General features: G+C 55.1%; 1 protein-coding gene across 1 annotated transcript; it reads right to left on the bottom strand.

Moving 5' to 3' along the window:
* Nucleotides 1-1732: 1732 nt before the first annotated feature.
* Nucleotides 1733-2398, bottom strand: RNF222 (ring finger protein 222). Its single transcript, XM_026075776.1, has one exon. The coding sequence runs from the start codon at nt 2396-2398 to the stop codon at nt 1733-1735; it is 666 nt and encodes a 221-aa protein (XP_025931561.1).
* Nucleotides 2399-13654: the final 11256 nt, after the last annotated feature.

Genomic DNA, 13654 nt, shown 5'->3' with positions numbered 1-13654 from the left:
CCTTCAGGAGCCGGATGAAGGGACGAGGAAACACCATTCTGCTGGGACGTGGGACTCTAGCGAGGAGCAGCRCCCAGCCTGTAAAGCAGGGTGGGATTCTCACATTGCCCCTTTATATGGTCCCGGCCTTTGGCTTGGCCTCCCTGCCACACACCCCACTGCCTTTCTCCGTGTCCCCAGGGCAGGGAGGCCTGTGAGACTGGGAGGATGATCAGGACCCTCAGGAAGAAGCTGAAGAGTAAAATGAGCAACAGAGACCAGGGCTGAGTGAGGGGAAGGCTAGGACTGCCTGAGAAATGAGCCGGCATCTGCTCCTACCCCAACTCTCCGTAGGGAGGGGACGACGGGCTCGCGAAGGGGAAGGTGAGATAACAAGGGGYGAGGATCGCTCTCTCCATGCTCTGTCTGGCAGTGACAGTCCCCGTGTGTAACACATTAGCAGGTGTGTTGGGTCCCCGGGGAGCAGCCCTTACCAAAGCACAGGCTGGCGTTTGTCACTTCTTCCACCTGCCTAATTGCCACCGGGGCCTTCCCACCGCCATCCCTGGCACAGCTGCCTGGGGCTGAGCTGCGCTGCCCCTGCGTATCGGCAAAATCTGTACCAGCGGGGCCTCGTGTGTTCAAGGAGATGGGCCAGCGTGGGAGGACACCCCTTTGGAGCAATGTCCTGGAGACACCTCCCAGCTTGTGGAGACATGCCACRCTGCCATGGTGGCCCTGCCCATGGCTGATGGCTGTGTCCTGGCATCCCTGCACCCCAGCATGGCCCTGGGCATGTAGCAGCCTGCCAGGTGCACCCATGCAGAGAGCAACCTGCTGTCTCCAGAGGTGGCCTGAAAACCTCCTCTGCAGGCAGATATGCCCTTGCGGGCAGATGTGCTGGGAAACCTGGGGCTCAGAGCTCCTGCCCTGGGGTCTTGATGTCAAACTGTCTTGATGGGCTCCTTCCAGAGATAAGTCTGGACCATGGGCAGGACTGTTCTTGTGCCAGCTTGGCCATGGGTGCAGGAGGTTTCACTGCCCTTGTTGCCCAGTAGCTAGAGTTTCTGATTTATTTTCACACCTTTGGGATGGAAAGGCATGAATTTCCAGTACCATGTACTCCAGCTACCCTGAAAGCCAGTCAGGAGACTGGGGATCTCCAAAAGCCCCACAAGCCGTTTGCATGACCTGTTCCCATGTACAGAGCCCTAGGTTCTCCTCAGGCTCCAAGTGCATGGGTGCCACAGTCACAATCCCCTGGGATCCAGGATGGAGGGAAGGGGGTCAGCACAGGAGGTCAGCTATCCCTGTGCATGGCTACAAGGGCCTGGATGTCACAGGGTGCCAGGAGGAGCTACCACCCTCCGCTAAAACACCGGAGGAATCCCAGCCAAATTGTTGCCACTGACAGGGTTTGACCAGACATGTTTTAACCAAAAGAGGCAGAAAACGATGGCAGTGACACTGTGAGGTCCCTGAGATCTGCAGAAAGGTAGGGGAGACCATTCAGTCTTTGTCCAGAAGGGAGAGCTTCACATGGAGTTGCTTTCTCCAGAGGTCTTTTGAGAGCGGTCTGAGAGCCCAGCTCTGCCACATCAGTGATACCCCTCCAGGACACGAGCTGGAGACAAGACAGGCTCCCTCCTGAGCGACTGCCTCAGGAGCAGGACTGCTTATCCTGGGAGCACTGCTTATCTCCGCCAGCACCTCTCCACCAGGATGTCCTGGTGGGAACCGTCTCACACTGCCACTACGAGTCCCTCTTCACCAGCAGCAGCCAAGGGAGCACAGCTGCAAGCAGTGCCACAGTCAAGATGAGCAGGACAGCCAGGGCGATGGGTGACTGGCAGCATTTCACCCCCAGTGCAGGGCTGGATGACACTGAGCTCAGTGTTTCTGTTCTGCTTCTCCTCCCCAGTGAGCCACAGTCCTCATCTACCAGTGGCATCCCATGGTCGCTGATCACAAAGATGTGGGCTTCCCGTGCCAGCTCTCCTGGGACCCCTCGAGAGTCCGGAGAGGTGTTTCCCGGGCTGTGACATCGGTCAAAGCTTTGCACTGGCATCACAAAATGGCTGGGAACCACTAAGGTGTTGGTGGGCTCCAGCCTAGTCAGATGAGACAGGGAGGATGGTGATAGAGGTATTTCCAGTGTCCAGGGGTTTGTCCCTGCCTCGGGTGGCCAGAGCGCCTTCTTCTTGCTGAGGAAAGTCACATAGCGACACACAGGGCAAATGATGCTGTTCTGGACCTGGCCATCGAGCTTGGTGGAGAGCAGGCACTTCACCAGGCAGTCATGGCAGAAGGTGTGCCCGCAGCTGAGCTTCCGGCGTGTGGCCTCCAGTGGGTGAAACTTCTCATAGCACACAGGGCACTCAGCCGGGAGACTCTCCTTGCTAGCTGAGGTCTCAGACATCCCTGCTCTGTCAGCCACACACACGTCCCAGCTGCAAGAAAGAGACACGATGGTTTAATAAGGGTCCTACTTACAAGTGCAGAGCCTACAGGTTGACATGATGCATACCTTCTTCACCATCAGTCCTCCTCCTTCCTTCCCTCTTGGCCCTAACAGATGGGATAGAAGGCTACTAGACATGGTCTCAACGACACAGGGAATTTTCAGGAATATTAAGGCTCTCAGACTGGCCTTTCTTGTAAGAAATCTATAGTGGGAGGATCTCAACTCCAGAGTCACTAGGAGCAACAATCTCTGGCTGCAAAACTTGATGGAAATCCGTGAGCCCCTGGGTGGAGCTATCTCTCCCTACTCAGTGCCTGGTACAGGCAAAAGGAGCATTCAAAGAAATTCAGCTTGTGTCACAAGCACTTCTGTACTGTGCTGCAAGCTCCCGGGTGTGTGGGGTGAGAGGGGAACTCCTAACCCACATGGTCCCACAACGATACCTGCCAAGAAAAGGGAGATGCTCCCATCTTAGGGGAAACAGAGGAGAAGAGGGAGGTCAGGTCAGTGGGAGAGAGGGGAGTGCCCATCGCACAGGGACGGTGCAGGGAGCATGCTGTCCATGGAGCAGGCAGTAAGCAYTCACGTGAGGCTCCTTCCAAGGGGCTGGAGGACGTCCCAGCCTGGTGGCCTTGCCACTAGCTTCTGCAGGTCTGTGCTCTTCACTCAGCTGGAACACGGTGCCGTCTGCACGTCTCAGAAACCCATGTCTTCTGTTAGCCGTGATGGGCAGGGCACAGCTCAGCCCAGCTGGCTTCCCTGGCCTCCACCCTGGYCAAGGGTGCAAGAGGGAGTGCAGGAACACAATAGCTGTGGCGATCCATGAACCTGCATGATGTGAGGCTCTCCAGCGCATTTCCCAGAGCAGAGAGTGTTCATGTGGTAGCTTCAGGAGAAGGGATATTCAACATCCTTCTCTTAGTATAGTTCAGCAGATCGAAATTCATAAAGCAAGCCAGTTTTCCAGACTTCACAGCCTTTTTCGGACCTGGCCCAATCTGCGACCCTTGCCTCAGGCAGGAACCCAATCCAGGTCGTGCACCGCTGGGTATCCCCACAGGTATTTCTGAAGGTGCTGCCATTCCCTTTCTGGCTGCCATCTCCCTCTTTCTCTTGCTTCCAGCCATTGCACTCACTGCTGGAGAGAAAGGCATGGGGGCCTCTCTTGGAGCCTGGGGGATATCTTCTCCAGGACGGCCAGAGAAATGCAACGAGCCATAACCACTCCATGTGCAAAAGGAGAAAGACCCAGGCTGCTGCTTTGATTTAGGGGTGATCAGGGATTTGATGCTTCCCCAAACTGACCCAGAAGATCCTAACCCCGGCAGCCTGCTCCTCCTTGCCCAGGGGACCACTTACCTGCTGCAGGGTGCCAGGGCAGTGGACTCTCCATACACTCTGCTGCTCTCTGCAGAACCGGAGCCTGCTGTGCCTTAGCCCCAGAGCTGTGCACCAGCCGAGGAGAAGACCGAAGTGCCTATATAACAAGCAGGTGTTTATTCTGTGTTTCATCCTGGGCATGTTGCGCAAAATCCAAAGTGAGGACAGGGACAGCTCCCGGAGAGTGAATGTGGAGGAACTTGTTTGGGTTTTAAAGGCTTCACATTTGCCTTGCTGGCCAGGGAGTGGGTGAGGAGCTAGCGTCAGGCGTCTGAGGGCAGGGACTGGAGAAACACCTGCGGCAGGGGCAGTCCTGCCTGCTTTCCCTTATGTAATGGGAAACCAGAGCTGGGCCTGTCMCTGGGGTCAGGCCACACTGACACAGGCACCAAAGGGGATGCCGGGACCAGACTCCCCTTTTGCTACAAACCAGAACGAGCTCCATGTCCYGGCCTGGATGGTGAACTTCTCACCCCATGGCTGTGGTGGCGCTTCCCAAACTTCCCAGCCCGATGGGCTGCATACCTGGGTGCTTCACGTGCCAAGGCCAAACTCCTCCCAAATGCATCTTTCCTTCTGTGCATACTYGCCTCTCCAGCCACGTACCTCCACTCCCCATCCGCTCACCCTGACCAGATCTTCACCCCTGTGCTCCCTGCCTTCCCCATCCCCCTTATACATGTTCCCACCGGCCCTGTGCTTGAAGCCTGACCCCCTCCTACATCAGCTGCTGGCCACCTGGGTCTCAGTGGTGGCCATGCTCCCGTGCATGGTCCAAAATAATCAGAGCAGAACAGGCATTCAGTTCAGTGCTGCCTTGCATCTACCCAGGGGGTTTTCAGCTGCTCTGGAAACACAGTGCTAAGCAGTGGCATGAGCCTGTGTGGACCCCAGGCAGCCCRGAAATCCTACATTTCACCCTCTCATGAGCTACAGGTGGCTCATGAGTCACATTTTGGTCATGTGTAGGCTGGAGACCTGGGCAGAAAAGGTTCCTATGGGCCTTATCCCAAGTCCTGATGTGCTGCCCATTCCTCACCTGACCCCTAGGCAAGAAGCTGAGAGGGATTTTCCCTGGACTTTCCCTCCAAAGGCTCTTTGCAGGGCAGATTGTTCCCACAACAACTTCAAGTCTTTCCAGCATTCCCTGCCARTCCCCAGCCCATTCCAGAGGCCACAGAACTGGTCTGCACTGAGGTTTGCCAAGCTGCTCAGTGCCCAGGTGCTGTTTGCCACAACCAGAGCAGGCTACAGAAGCAGACCCCAAGGCACCCTGCCTGCGAGACTTCCCCAGCTCTGGCTGTAGCGATGCAGTGGGGTGACCTAGATTCACACTGATGTGCCTGAATGCCCAGGACAACCCGGAGTCTCCATCACAGAAAGCCTTTAGGAGACTGTGCCAGGAAGAACCTGGACATGGTGGAGGGTCTCACCTTGGGGCAGAGAGATGCTTTGCGTAATCGTTCCTGATCCTATGATCCTCCAGCCTCAAAAAAGTGCCCAGGGTTTTCCAGGGTCTAYGGGACAGACAGCAGAGGACATTACTAGGAGACTAATGCATGCTTGGCATCCAAAACCCAATTAGATGGGGCTTTGGAGTCCCTCAGTAGGCAGCAGCAGTGATTTCAAGTGGCTGGGTGCCCTGGCAGTGTACAGGGCTCCAGGAGCGGGCAGGAATATCACTCCCTCATGGGCGCAGCAGTTCCAGCCGTCACAGCACAGAGCAGATTTTTGGAAGGAGAAGGGTGGGCAGCTGCGAAGTTGGGCTGCTCCATGCTCTGGGAAACACATCTGCCCTCCTGCCACTCCACAGAGAGCACCTGCACTTTGGGGCTTGAGCCCAAAAGGAACCTCTCGTGACATGAAGTCCCATTCCTCACTCTAATGAAACCCAGAGCACGTCACCCCCTTCTGCACCTCTGCTCAGGGTGAGGGATTGAACCCGTCACTCCACTTGTTATCCCAGTTTTCTTGGGGTGTTCAGAAGCTGAGGTTGAAAACTCTCCAAACAGATTTTGCCGAGGCTGAAGTTCATACAGCCACTACTGGGCTGTAGCCTCCAGATCCTGTGGCCTCCCCCTGCTCCAGCAAGTCCCAATGTGCCCAAACCCCAAAGGCCCTGATCCAGCTCATCAGGGCTGCGTTTGCACTCAGTGAGGTCTCCCCTACTGAACAAGTTATTTGGGCCAGTGAGATCAAATTTGGGCCAGCCTAGCATCTCCCCAGCTTCAATTTACTCTCTGCTGGCACTGAGGTGGGGTTGAAATTCCTGTTTCACATAGTTTGAATACTCTCATGGTCAGAAACTATGAGCTCACAGCACTATACATAGGCACTGGAAAAACAAGTCTGCCTCCCTTTGCCRCTTTGACCACACTGAAATCAAAGGGATTTTGACATATCATGGCCCCGTCTTTGTCACAGCTTCATTCTTTCTTGGGCACAACTTTTCTTCTCGATGGCCTTGCCACACTTTTATGTTTGGCAACATCTTTCCTGTGTGATAGGATTTAGTCTGCAGGTGCCTGAAGGACAAGAAACCAGGTTCAGGGACAAAGCAAACTGCCAAAACGCAGGCTGCATTTTTTATCGGGCTTTGAGAGGTGCAGCTCATTCCCAGAATTTCAGCCCCCTCGAACTCAACACAGGCCAAGGGAAGGGCTCCAGGATCTCTTACTCCAAGCGAGAAGGCAGCGCTGGGCTCAGGTCTGCTCCTCAGGGTTCCTGCAAGGCCACGTCTCAGACCCACTCTGCACTAGTGCTCGTGGGAACCAGTGAGGAAGGGGCATTTCTGACCCAGGAGAGGACCCAGCGCTCATGACAGGTTGAGGAGAGCCTGGGTCCCCTCTCTGCAGTCATGACAGATTTGGGGCAGATATCTGCAGCCTTTCTCAGGGACGAAGTATGCTGCAGACACAACCCTCATCTTCCACTGCATCACCCAGAGTTTCCACTCCCGGTAACCAGGCTGAGAGGAGGAACRAGGCTATAATGTACAGATTTGTGAAGCTGCTCATTTTCAAGCACATTTAAAGCCAGTAGATTGATCTATAGGTGAGTCTGGTGCCAAGTGAATATTTATCATAGATCTCAGTATTTCCAGCTCAAAYACATGCTTTCTTCCTGATGCATTTTGTCAACTGTCCCCCAGATCCTAACAGATGAAGCAGGAATGCTTCCAGTGAACAAAAATGCATTCCTCCATCCTCCATCCTTTTGCTCAATGGTGGTCAGGATCCTGGTGGGAAAATCCCAGATTTACKCTTGGTGGTCCAGTTAGCTCCTCTTGCAGGATACATGTAAGGAGCTTTGCCATTTTGACACAACTGGTCTGTAAGGTTGGTGGCTGCTGGAAATTATAGGCCAAGTGAAACCTCTGGCTTCAGAAGTCCTTAAAAAGTGGTTGCCAAAAGCTGGAGGAGAGATCACTGCATCCGTGTCTTATATTCTCCTCGAAGCAGCTTCTTTCAGCTCCATGCAAGTGGCCCATGAAACAGTGTCTGTGATGCTGKCTGACCAGTGCTGTCCCTGCCTTGGTGGCCTCCACGTGTCCACAGATCCTTCCCAGCAGACACAGCTCCCTGCCCTGTTCAGTTGGAGGCAGGCGAAACTGCTGTCCGGTGGTGCCGGCAGGGCAGGTTGGGCCTGCTCGGCCGCACGTCACACCATGCAGCTGCGGGACGCTGCCCCTGCATGCCTTTCCTCCAGCTCCTCGGTTCCTGATGTCAGCAGCCTCCACTGCCAGCGCTGGGTTTATTAAACCGTTTTCACCCACACCAGCGGCCTGGTTTCCCCAGGCTCCCATGAGTAACGATGTCTCACATGCAGAGAGGCGATGTCGGCACGAAGCACATGGAGATCTCCGACCCCATTTCGGTCCGGTTGCCCTCTCCTTCCCATGGCATGCRACAAATTGTCCTTCCACCTCCGCCTCCATGGGATCGCTGAGCCCTGCCTCTGGTTTGACCCCTGTGTCAGTCCACCCTGTGAGGACAGGATCAGAACCTGCAGGGCTGCGACACCTGGAGCCAAGTGCCAGGGGACACCGGGGATGCTGGGCCTCCTTGGGTTGCAGGTCAGGGTGAGTACAGACTGGGAGAGAGGCTCCAGTGCTCCTGTCACCTCCCTGGGCATAGCTAGTCCTCCCAAATCCTCCCACTGGCCTGGCTGGGTTTTTTTTCCTTAGCAATGTGCCGCACACACAAGTGAGGATGCAGCAGCAGGGCATGTACCTGCCTGTCGAACAAATGTTCCTGCCCTTCTCAGAGGTGCTGGAAGAGACCAGAAAGCAGCCGGTTGTGGAAATCAATACTCAACAGCAATACTCTAAAAGTTTTGCTATTTCCTGTGAAAAGGTTTATGATTTATCTTCAGCTCCTCAACCTGTAAATCTGAATCTTGTAAGAGTTTCTGCCTGGCCCATTCTCCTCCCAGCTCTTCCCAGCCAGTACTGGAAACAGCTCAAACAAGATGAAAAGTTGGCAGGGATAAAACCAGAAAGTCTGACCCAAGCTTTTGCTGAATCCTGATATATAAACAGCAGAGGTGCTGCCATTCTCACTACCAGCAACAGCCACACACCACTCCAAGTGGGGGACCTACCCTGTCCATCAGTCCCCARTCAGGGCTGGGAGACCATGCCTTGCGTGGTGCCCTTGGCATTGGCTGGGAGCCGGGTTAAGCCAAATGCTCTCAGCAGATATTGCTCACATCCCCAGGCAGGAGCACTGGGGGACGTATCCTGTCCTGGGGAGATGGACACCCTGATTTGGGGCCCTGCAGTGGCTGAGATTCAATCCAGCCTGGGAGATGCTCAAGCAGAGGGAACAGCATGCTTTAGTGCCTGCAGTGCTAAATTTAGAGTTTCATATGAATTCAGAGTGTCTTTTTCATCTGRGTGTCTCTGCACCATGCTCAGTCACTGAGCAGGATGGAGACACACCATCAGGATGCCGATCTAGCCAAGATGGCCCAAGATGAGTACCAGAAGCTGTTCCTTCAGATTTCACCCCCGGGCACTTTTTGCTGTGCCCAGAAGGTGGTGCTCTCGGATGTGCTTCGTACGCTGTGAAAGACCAGGGTGCCAGGCTGAAAGAGCCCTGATCCTGCCTCTCCAGTGCTGGGAGTGACTGGAGCAAACCACTGCATGGGTCTGTCCTCACCAGCCAGGGCGCTGGTTCTTTACCAACAGCACTGGGATGGACAGGATCTGCTCTCCTCCCACAGATCCAAATTTTGGACCAGGTGATTCAAAGTGACTAATGCTTAGCAAAAAACAAGGAACAGCTGGGTATGTCTGGAAAACCCTGTCCAATCCCTCTTTTCCCACCAAGGCAAGATTTGCTGAGCAGCTGCTGCCTGCTTTACTAGCTACCTGAGCATGACACCTCCATCCGGTTCCTGCCTCCCTGCTGCAGGCAGTAAACCATCCTGTGAACAACTGTAAGCCTGGTGTAAGCTCTTGGAGCCTTCTTCTGACACCAAATATCAGCATTTTGTCCCATGCAGGTGGCTCCAGCCCATGCAGAGCCACCCAGTCCTGCCATGCTGGGATATTCCCACACCTGGGAGGGCAGCTATGATCTCCGGGGACTCCTTCAAGGCTTTTTTGCCCAAAAAGGCAGTTGCTGCTCTACAGCAAGCATCAGCAAGTTTGGGGGCAACCCTTCTGCATGCTCCAGGACCAAATGCAATTGCCAGAGAGTGAATTGCTGTTTACACCCGGTGACAGTGAGTGATGCCTGGAAAGAGCAGGATGCCGGCTATTCAGTTTGGTTCTCATCCCAAAGACATCACTGACCCCATGGGTACTGGATGGGGCAGCAACTCTGAGCTGCATAGAGGCAGGGATTTTTTGGGCAAGGCCCAGGTTGTGCTAGCCCCCGGCGGGCTCGCAGGGGCCTTGTCCCTGAGCTGTCTCCCTGGCTCTCCTGCCCTCAGCRGCTCCATCTGTGCTTGGGACATCTGGACAATAAGTCCAGCCTTGTTAGCATGTTCCCGGGCACGGCTCTGGCATGGGCTGAGACAGTGCCTGGGTATGAGCTAAGGGATGGCACAAGGGACACCATTCCCACCATGCCTCTGGACCAACCCCCTGTTTTGCGGGGGAGATTATGCCTGCATGGATACAAGCAGTGTCACTGTTTTCCCTCAGACAGGCATTAGTCTGTCTTATTTGCTAGCACAGACAGAGACGGGAGTGCCAGAGGCTGGCTTTCCCCCGCCTTGGCTCTCAGACCATGCCTGGACGGGGGGTCAGGGTCCATCCTGTGCGTGTCCCAGCCCCATACCCCACTCTGGGGGAGACGTCATCCCCCACCTACCGCCATCCTCTCCTCCGCCCTGTTCCCACCTCAAATCYCATCTCTGGCCCCCTCCTGGGAGCCTGGTTTAACAGGAGGGGAGCTGCTGCAATGGTAATCCGTGGTGTCATGTGCGTCATGGAGAAACAATAAGGCTTTGAAGCGAGGGGGCAGATGCTCGGGCGAGAAGAAGGGGTCTATTCACTGGCAGCAGCCGGGGTGGGCAGCTGCCAGCTTGCCTCTCGCAGTGCCGCACGCCTCCGGGGTTGCACTTGCCCGCGGCAGCCGGGGCACAGCAAGGCCCTGCCGGGGCCTTTGCAGAGTACTGTGAGCCCGTCTGATCGGCAGATCCCTCCTGGGAACAGCGCCCGGGATGGAGAACAGCGTAATGAAATGTGGGAGGGATCTGTCTTCAAGTCTTACGGCTAAATGGGGCCAACAAAGGTGGATTGTCCCCTTGCTTTTTGGAGGAGGGGTGGCATTCGGGACTTGAGCAGAGCCATTCAAGGAGTCTAGGATGCAGCCCGGCTTTGAACCCTTGTCTCTTGTACGCTAGCTCCCTGCCATCACCCAGGGCACAAGAAGGCGTGGGTGTCCTTGGGGCACCAGGCCAAGATGACGAGGACACCCCAGTGCCACTGTGGTTCGGATGCACATCCTACCTCCAGTGAGAGCTGGTTTAAAACCTTCTGGAGGTCTCACGCCATCCTCTGAGGCTGTGGCAGGGCCTCTGAACCCATTTTACAGTTGGGAAAACYGAGGCTGGGAGGTAGATGACCCAGCTGTTGCCACGGTGGCAAAGGACACCTTGTACCTGCTCCAGCCCATGCTCAAAAGCACACAGACTGGCTGTAAACCCTCTGAAGTCCTCATAACCCACCTCTACCATGCAGCAATCTATTCCCCACCAGGTCCAGTTTGACACCAATGTCCTCCTACCAAAAGGGAGAATTGCTGGGTTCTTTCATAACATCACCTCTAGTCCCCYTTCACTGGGCAGCTCCCTAGAGCCACCTTGTGGGTATGTGGCCCAGAAATCCAGGGATGTCAACAGGGTTGACAGATTGACAGGCCACAGGGTTAGGGCTCTTTGGCTTTTTTTTCCGAGAATGGCATATTCCCAGTGGTGTCGGCTGCCATGGCTGTGTTGCAGTTTGGCATTTTCCTCCAAGCTCCAGCTCCTGGACTGATGTGATCGGCGAAGGGTGTTGTCTTTAATGGGCACAAAAAAAAAATCACCTTCTAGTGCTTGCTATAACATATGTCTTGGAGCAGCACTGAAAGGAAAGGCTCAATAAAAGGAGATTTTTCCAGCATCTTATGACTTTTGTATCAAGGGCTCCATGATACCCTGATACAGGTTGCATGGTGCTGTGAAGAGAGAGCATCCAGCCTCCTCTCCTTCCTCCGCGTGCCTCGGGTGGGAGGAGCRCTCCGTCGCCCCAGCGTGCTGCTGCCCCGCACAGTGAAAGGCCCCGAACCCAGTTAATAACTAAGCAGCAGTCAGCAGCAATGCCAGGCTTGGACTTTCTCCCGTTGATTAAGCCGCCCATGAAGGATAATCAGTGCCGAGATTTGCCCTTGCAGTGCCAGTGATGGGAGCTTGGTTTGCAGGAAGAGGCACAGGCTGTTGCAGAGGCACCTTGCGTTACTGGCTTCACCCCCAAATTTGTCCCATCCTGCTTGCCCAGGGCCTTGATCTCCTACAAAAGCGATATTTAATGTTCAGAAGGAATGACRGGGGCTACAACAGGCCCATCCTGCTCGTGAGCGGGGTTGCAGGTGTCCAGGCTGCCCAGGCGCTATCCACACACCTCCTCCCGCCCCTGGCAGAAGCAGGACACAGGCACTGCCTATCCCAAGCAGGTCCACCAAGGGGGCCGCTCGGCAGGTCATGAACTGGAAAACTAAGTGYGTTATTGAGACGAGGATGCTTGGCACAAAACGCAGCTTACTCCTGCCCGTGCAGCCCGTGGTGCTTCTTGCTGTGCAGCCCCCAACTGGGTTGTTCCCACCGTTGTCCCCATGGGGAACGGGAGCCCCAGTCCCAGCGCTCAGATGCTCACACTGCTGACTGTGGCATGCCCTGGCCATGCCTAGAGGAGTAAATTAAAGGAGTTAGTGCCCAGGAACCACCGCCTGACGCTGTCCAACTTGTTAATGCAGAACCTCTGTGTTCATTTGGCAGCGGCTGTCCCCTCTCCAACCCCTACAGCCCGGCAAACAAGGAGCCCTCAAGGGTTGTGACTGAGCTCTGGAGCCTCCCGCTTCTCCGGGATGTGGGCTGGCAGATACAAGGTCCTAATCCTGCCATTRCCCCAGCTGCTGTGCCCCACAGGGGAAAGCACACCACCAGTCTGTGCCTCAGTTCCCCCCTCCCTGCACCGGTGGGATGATTGCATCTGACCATCTTGCTGGAGCATGGGTGCTTGAGGAGCAGAGAGAGCCCCTGCCTGCATGAAATGTTGCTTTTGCCCTGCTGCGGGTCTCTTGGACCCTCGTGGCACCGGTGGAGCAGAGATAGGTTTGTTGAGGATGATGCTGGAGGATCCCGCATGGAAACACGTGCTCGTGAATGAAGACATTGGGATCACTGCCTGCTGTTGCAGCAGTTGCCTGCGTCTCCTGGACCCTCCCCGTTGCCCATCTTTGTGCCAGGGACCCCCATGAAAACTGGTGCAAACAGTTCTGGGGTGGATAAGGTTTTATCTGGTGAGCATGGGGAAATAAGGCAGAGGAGAACTGGGGACCAAGGATATCACAGCCTCAATTCGCCTCGAGCCTTGGCTGCCCCTTCTCCGCGTGGGTACAGCCTCAGTGCAGACGGGCTCAGAGAAGATCCCAGCCCACRGGCCTTGAGGTCTTTGCTTGTGTCCTTGCTTCTTGCCTTCCTTTTTTAGCCCAGTCTTTCAGACTGGCTCCATCTGGCCAAGCTTTCTCTGCAGAAACTCTTCCTGAGCACAGAGAGGCCTTTCGTTTCCCTCCTGCAGACTGAAGCAGCAAGGACAGGGGGCAAAGCAAGGTTTCCCCATGTCATACCGGCCCAAAGACTGAGGTCCGATAACCAAGATGCTTTCTGCACGTCAGCACTCAGGCTGTTGAGTTTTCGCATCTCACACGGGAAGCTCAGTTCACACAGTCTTCAGGAGGGGGCTGACTTTGATTATGCACAGCACCCGGCTGCGACAGAAAAGATGCAGGGGCTATTTTAAGCACAGGGTGGTACAACGACGTGCTTGGGGAATAATCAAGAAAGACAGCATTTTAAGGACACTTTACTTTCACTAGGCAAGCTGAGCTGCAAACAGTTTGCTCAGGAATCGCTGGCCAGGTCTGTCTAAGGAAATGATCTGACAAATATTACCWGCTACCTAAGAAGGCACTTAGATCAGGCAATAAAACCAGCAACGTTTATCAAAGAAAGCCTCCATACGGATGAACGCAGCCAGCTCGGAGCGATACTTTGGATGCAGGACTGTGCTAAAGGAAGGATAAATGCAGTGACTCCATCGCTGAGCACGAAAGAGGT

Source organism: Apteryx rowi, unplaced genomic scaffold (assembly GCF_003343035.1).
Source record: "Apteryx rowi isolate R43461 unplaced genomic scaffold, aptRow1 scaffold_41, whole genome shotgun sequence".
Taxonomy (NCBI): Eukaryota; Metazoa; Chordata; class Aves; order Apterygiformes; family Apterygidae; genus Apteryx; species Apteryx rowi.
This window is presented reverse-complemented; position numbering and strand designations above follow the sequence as displayed.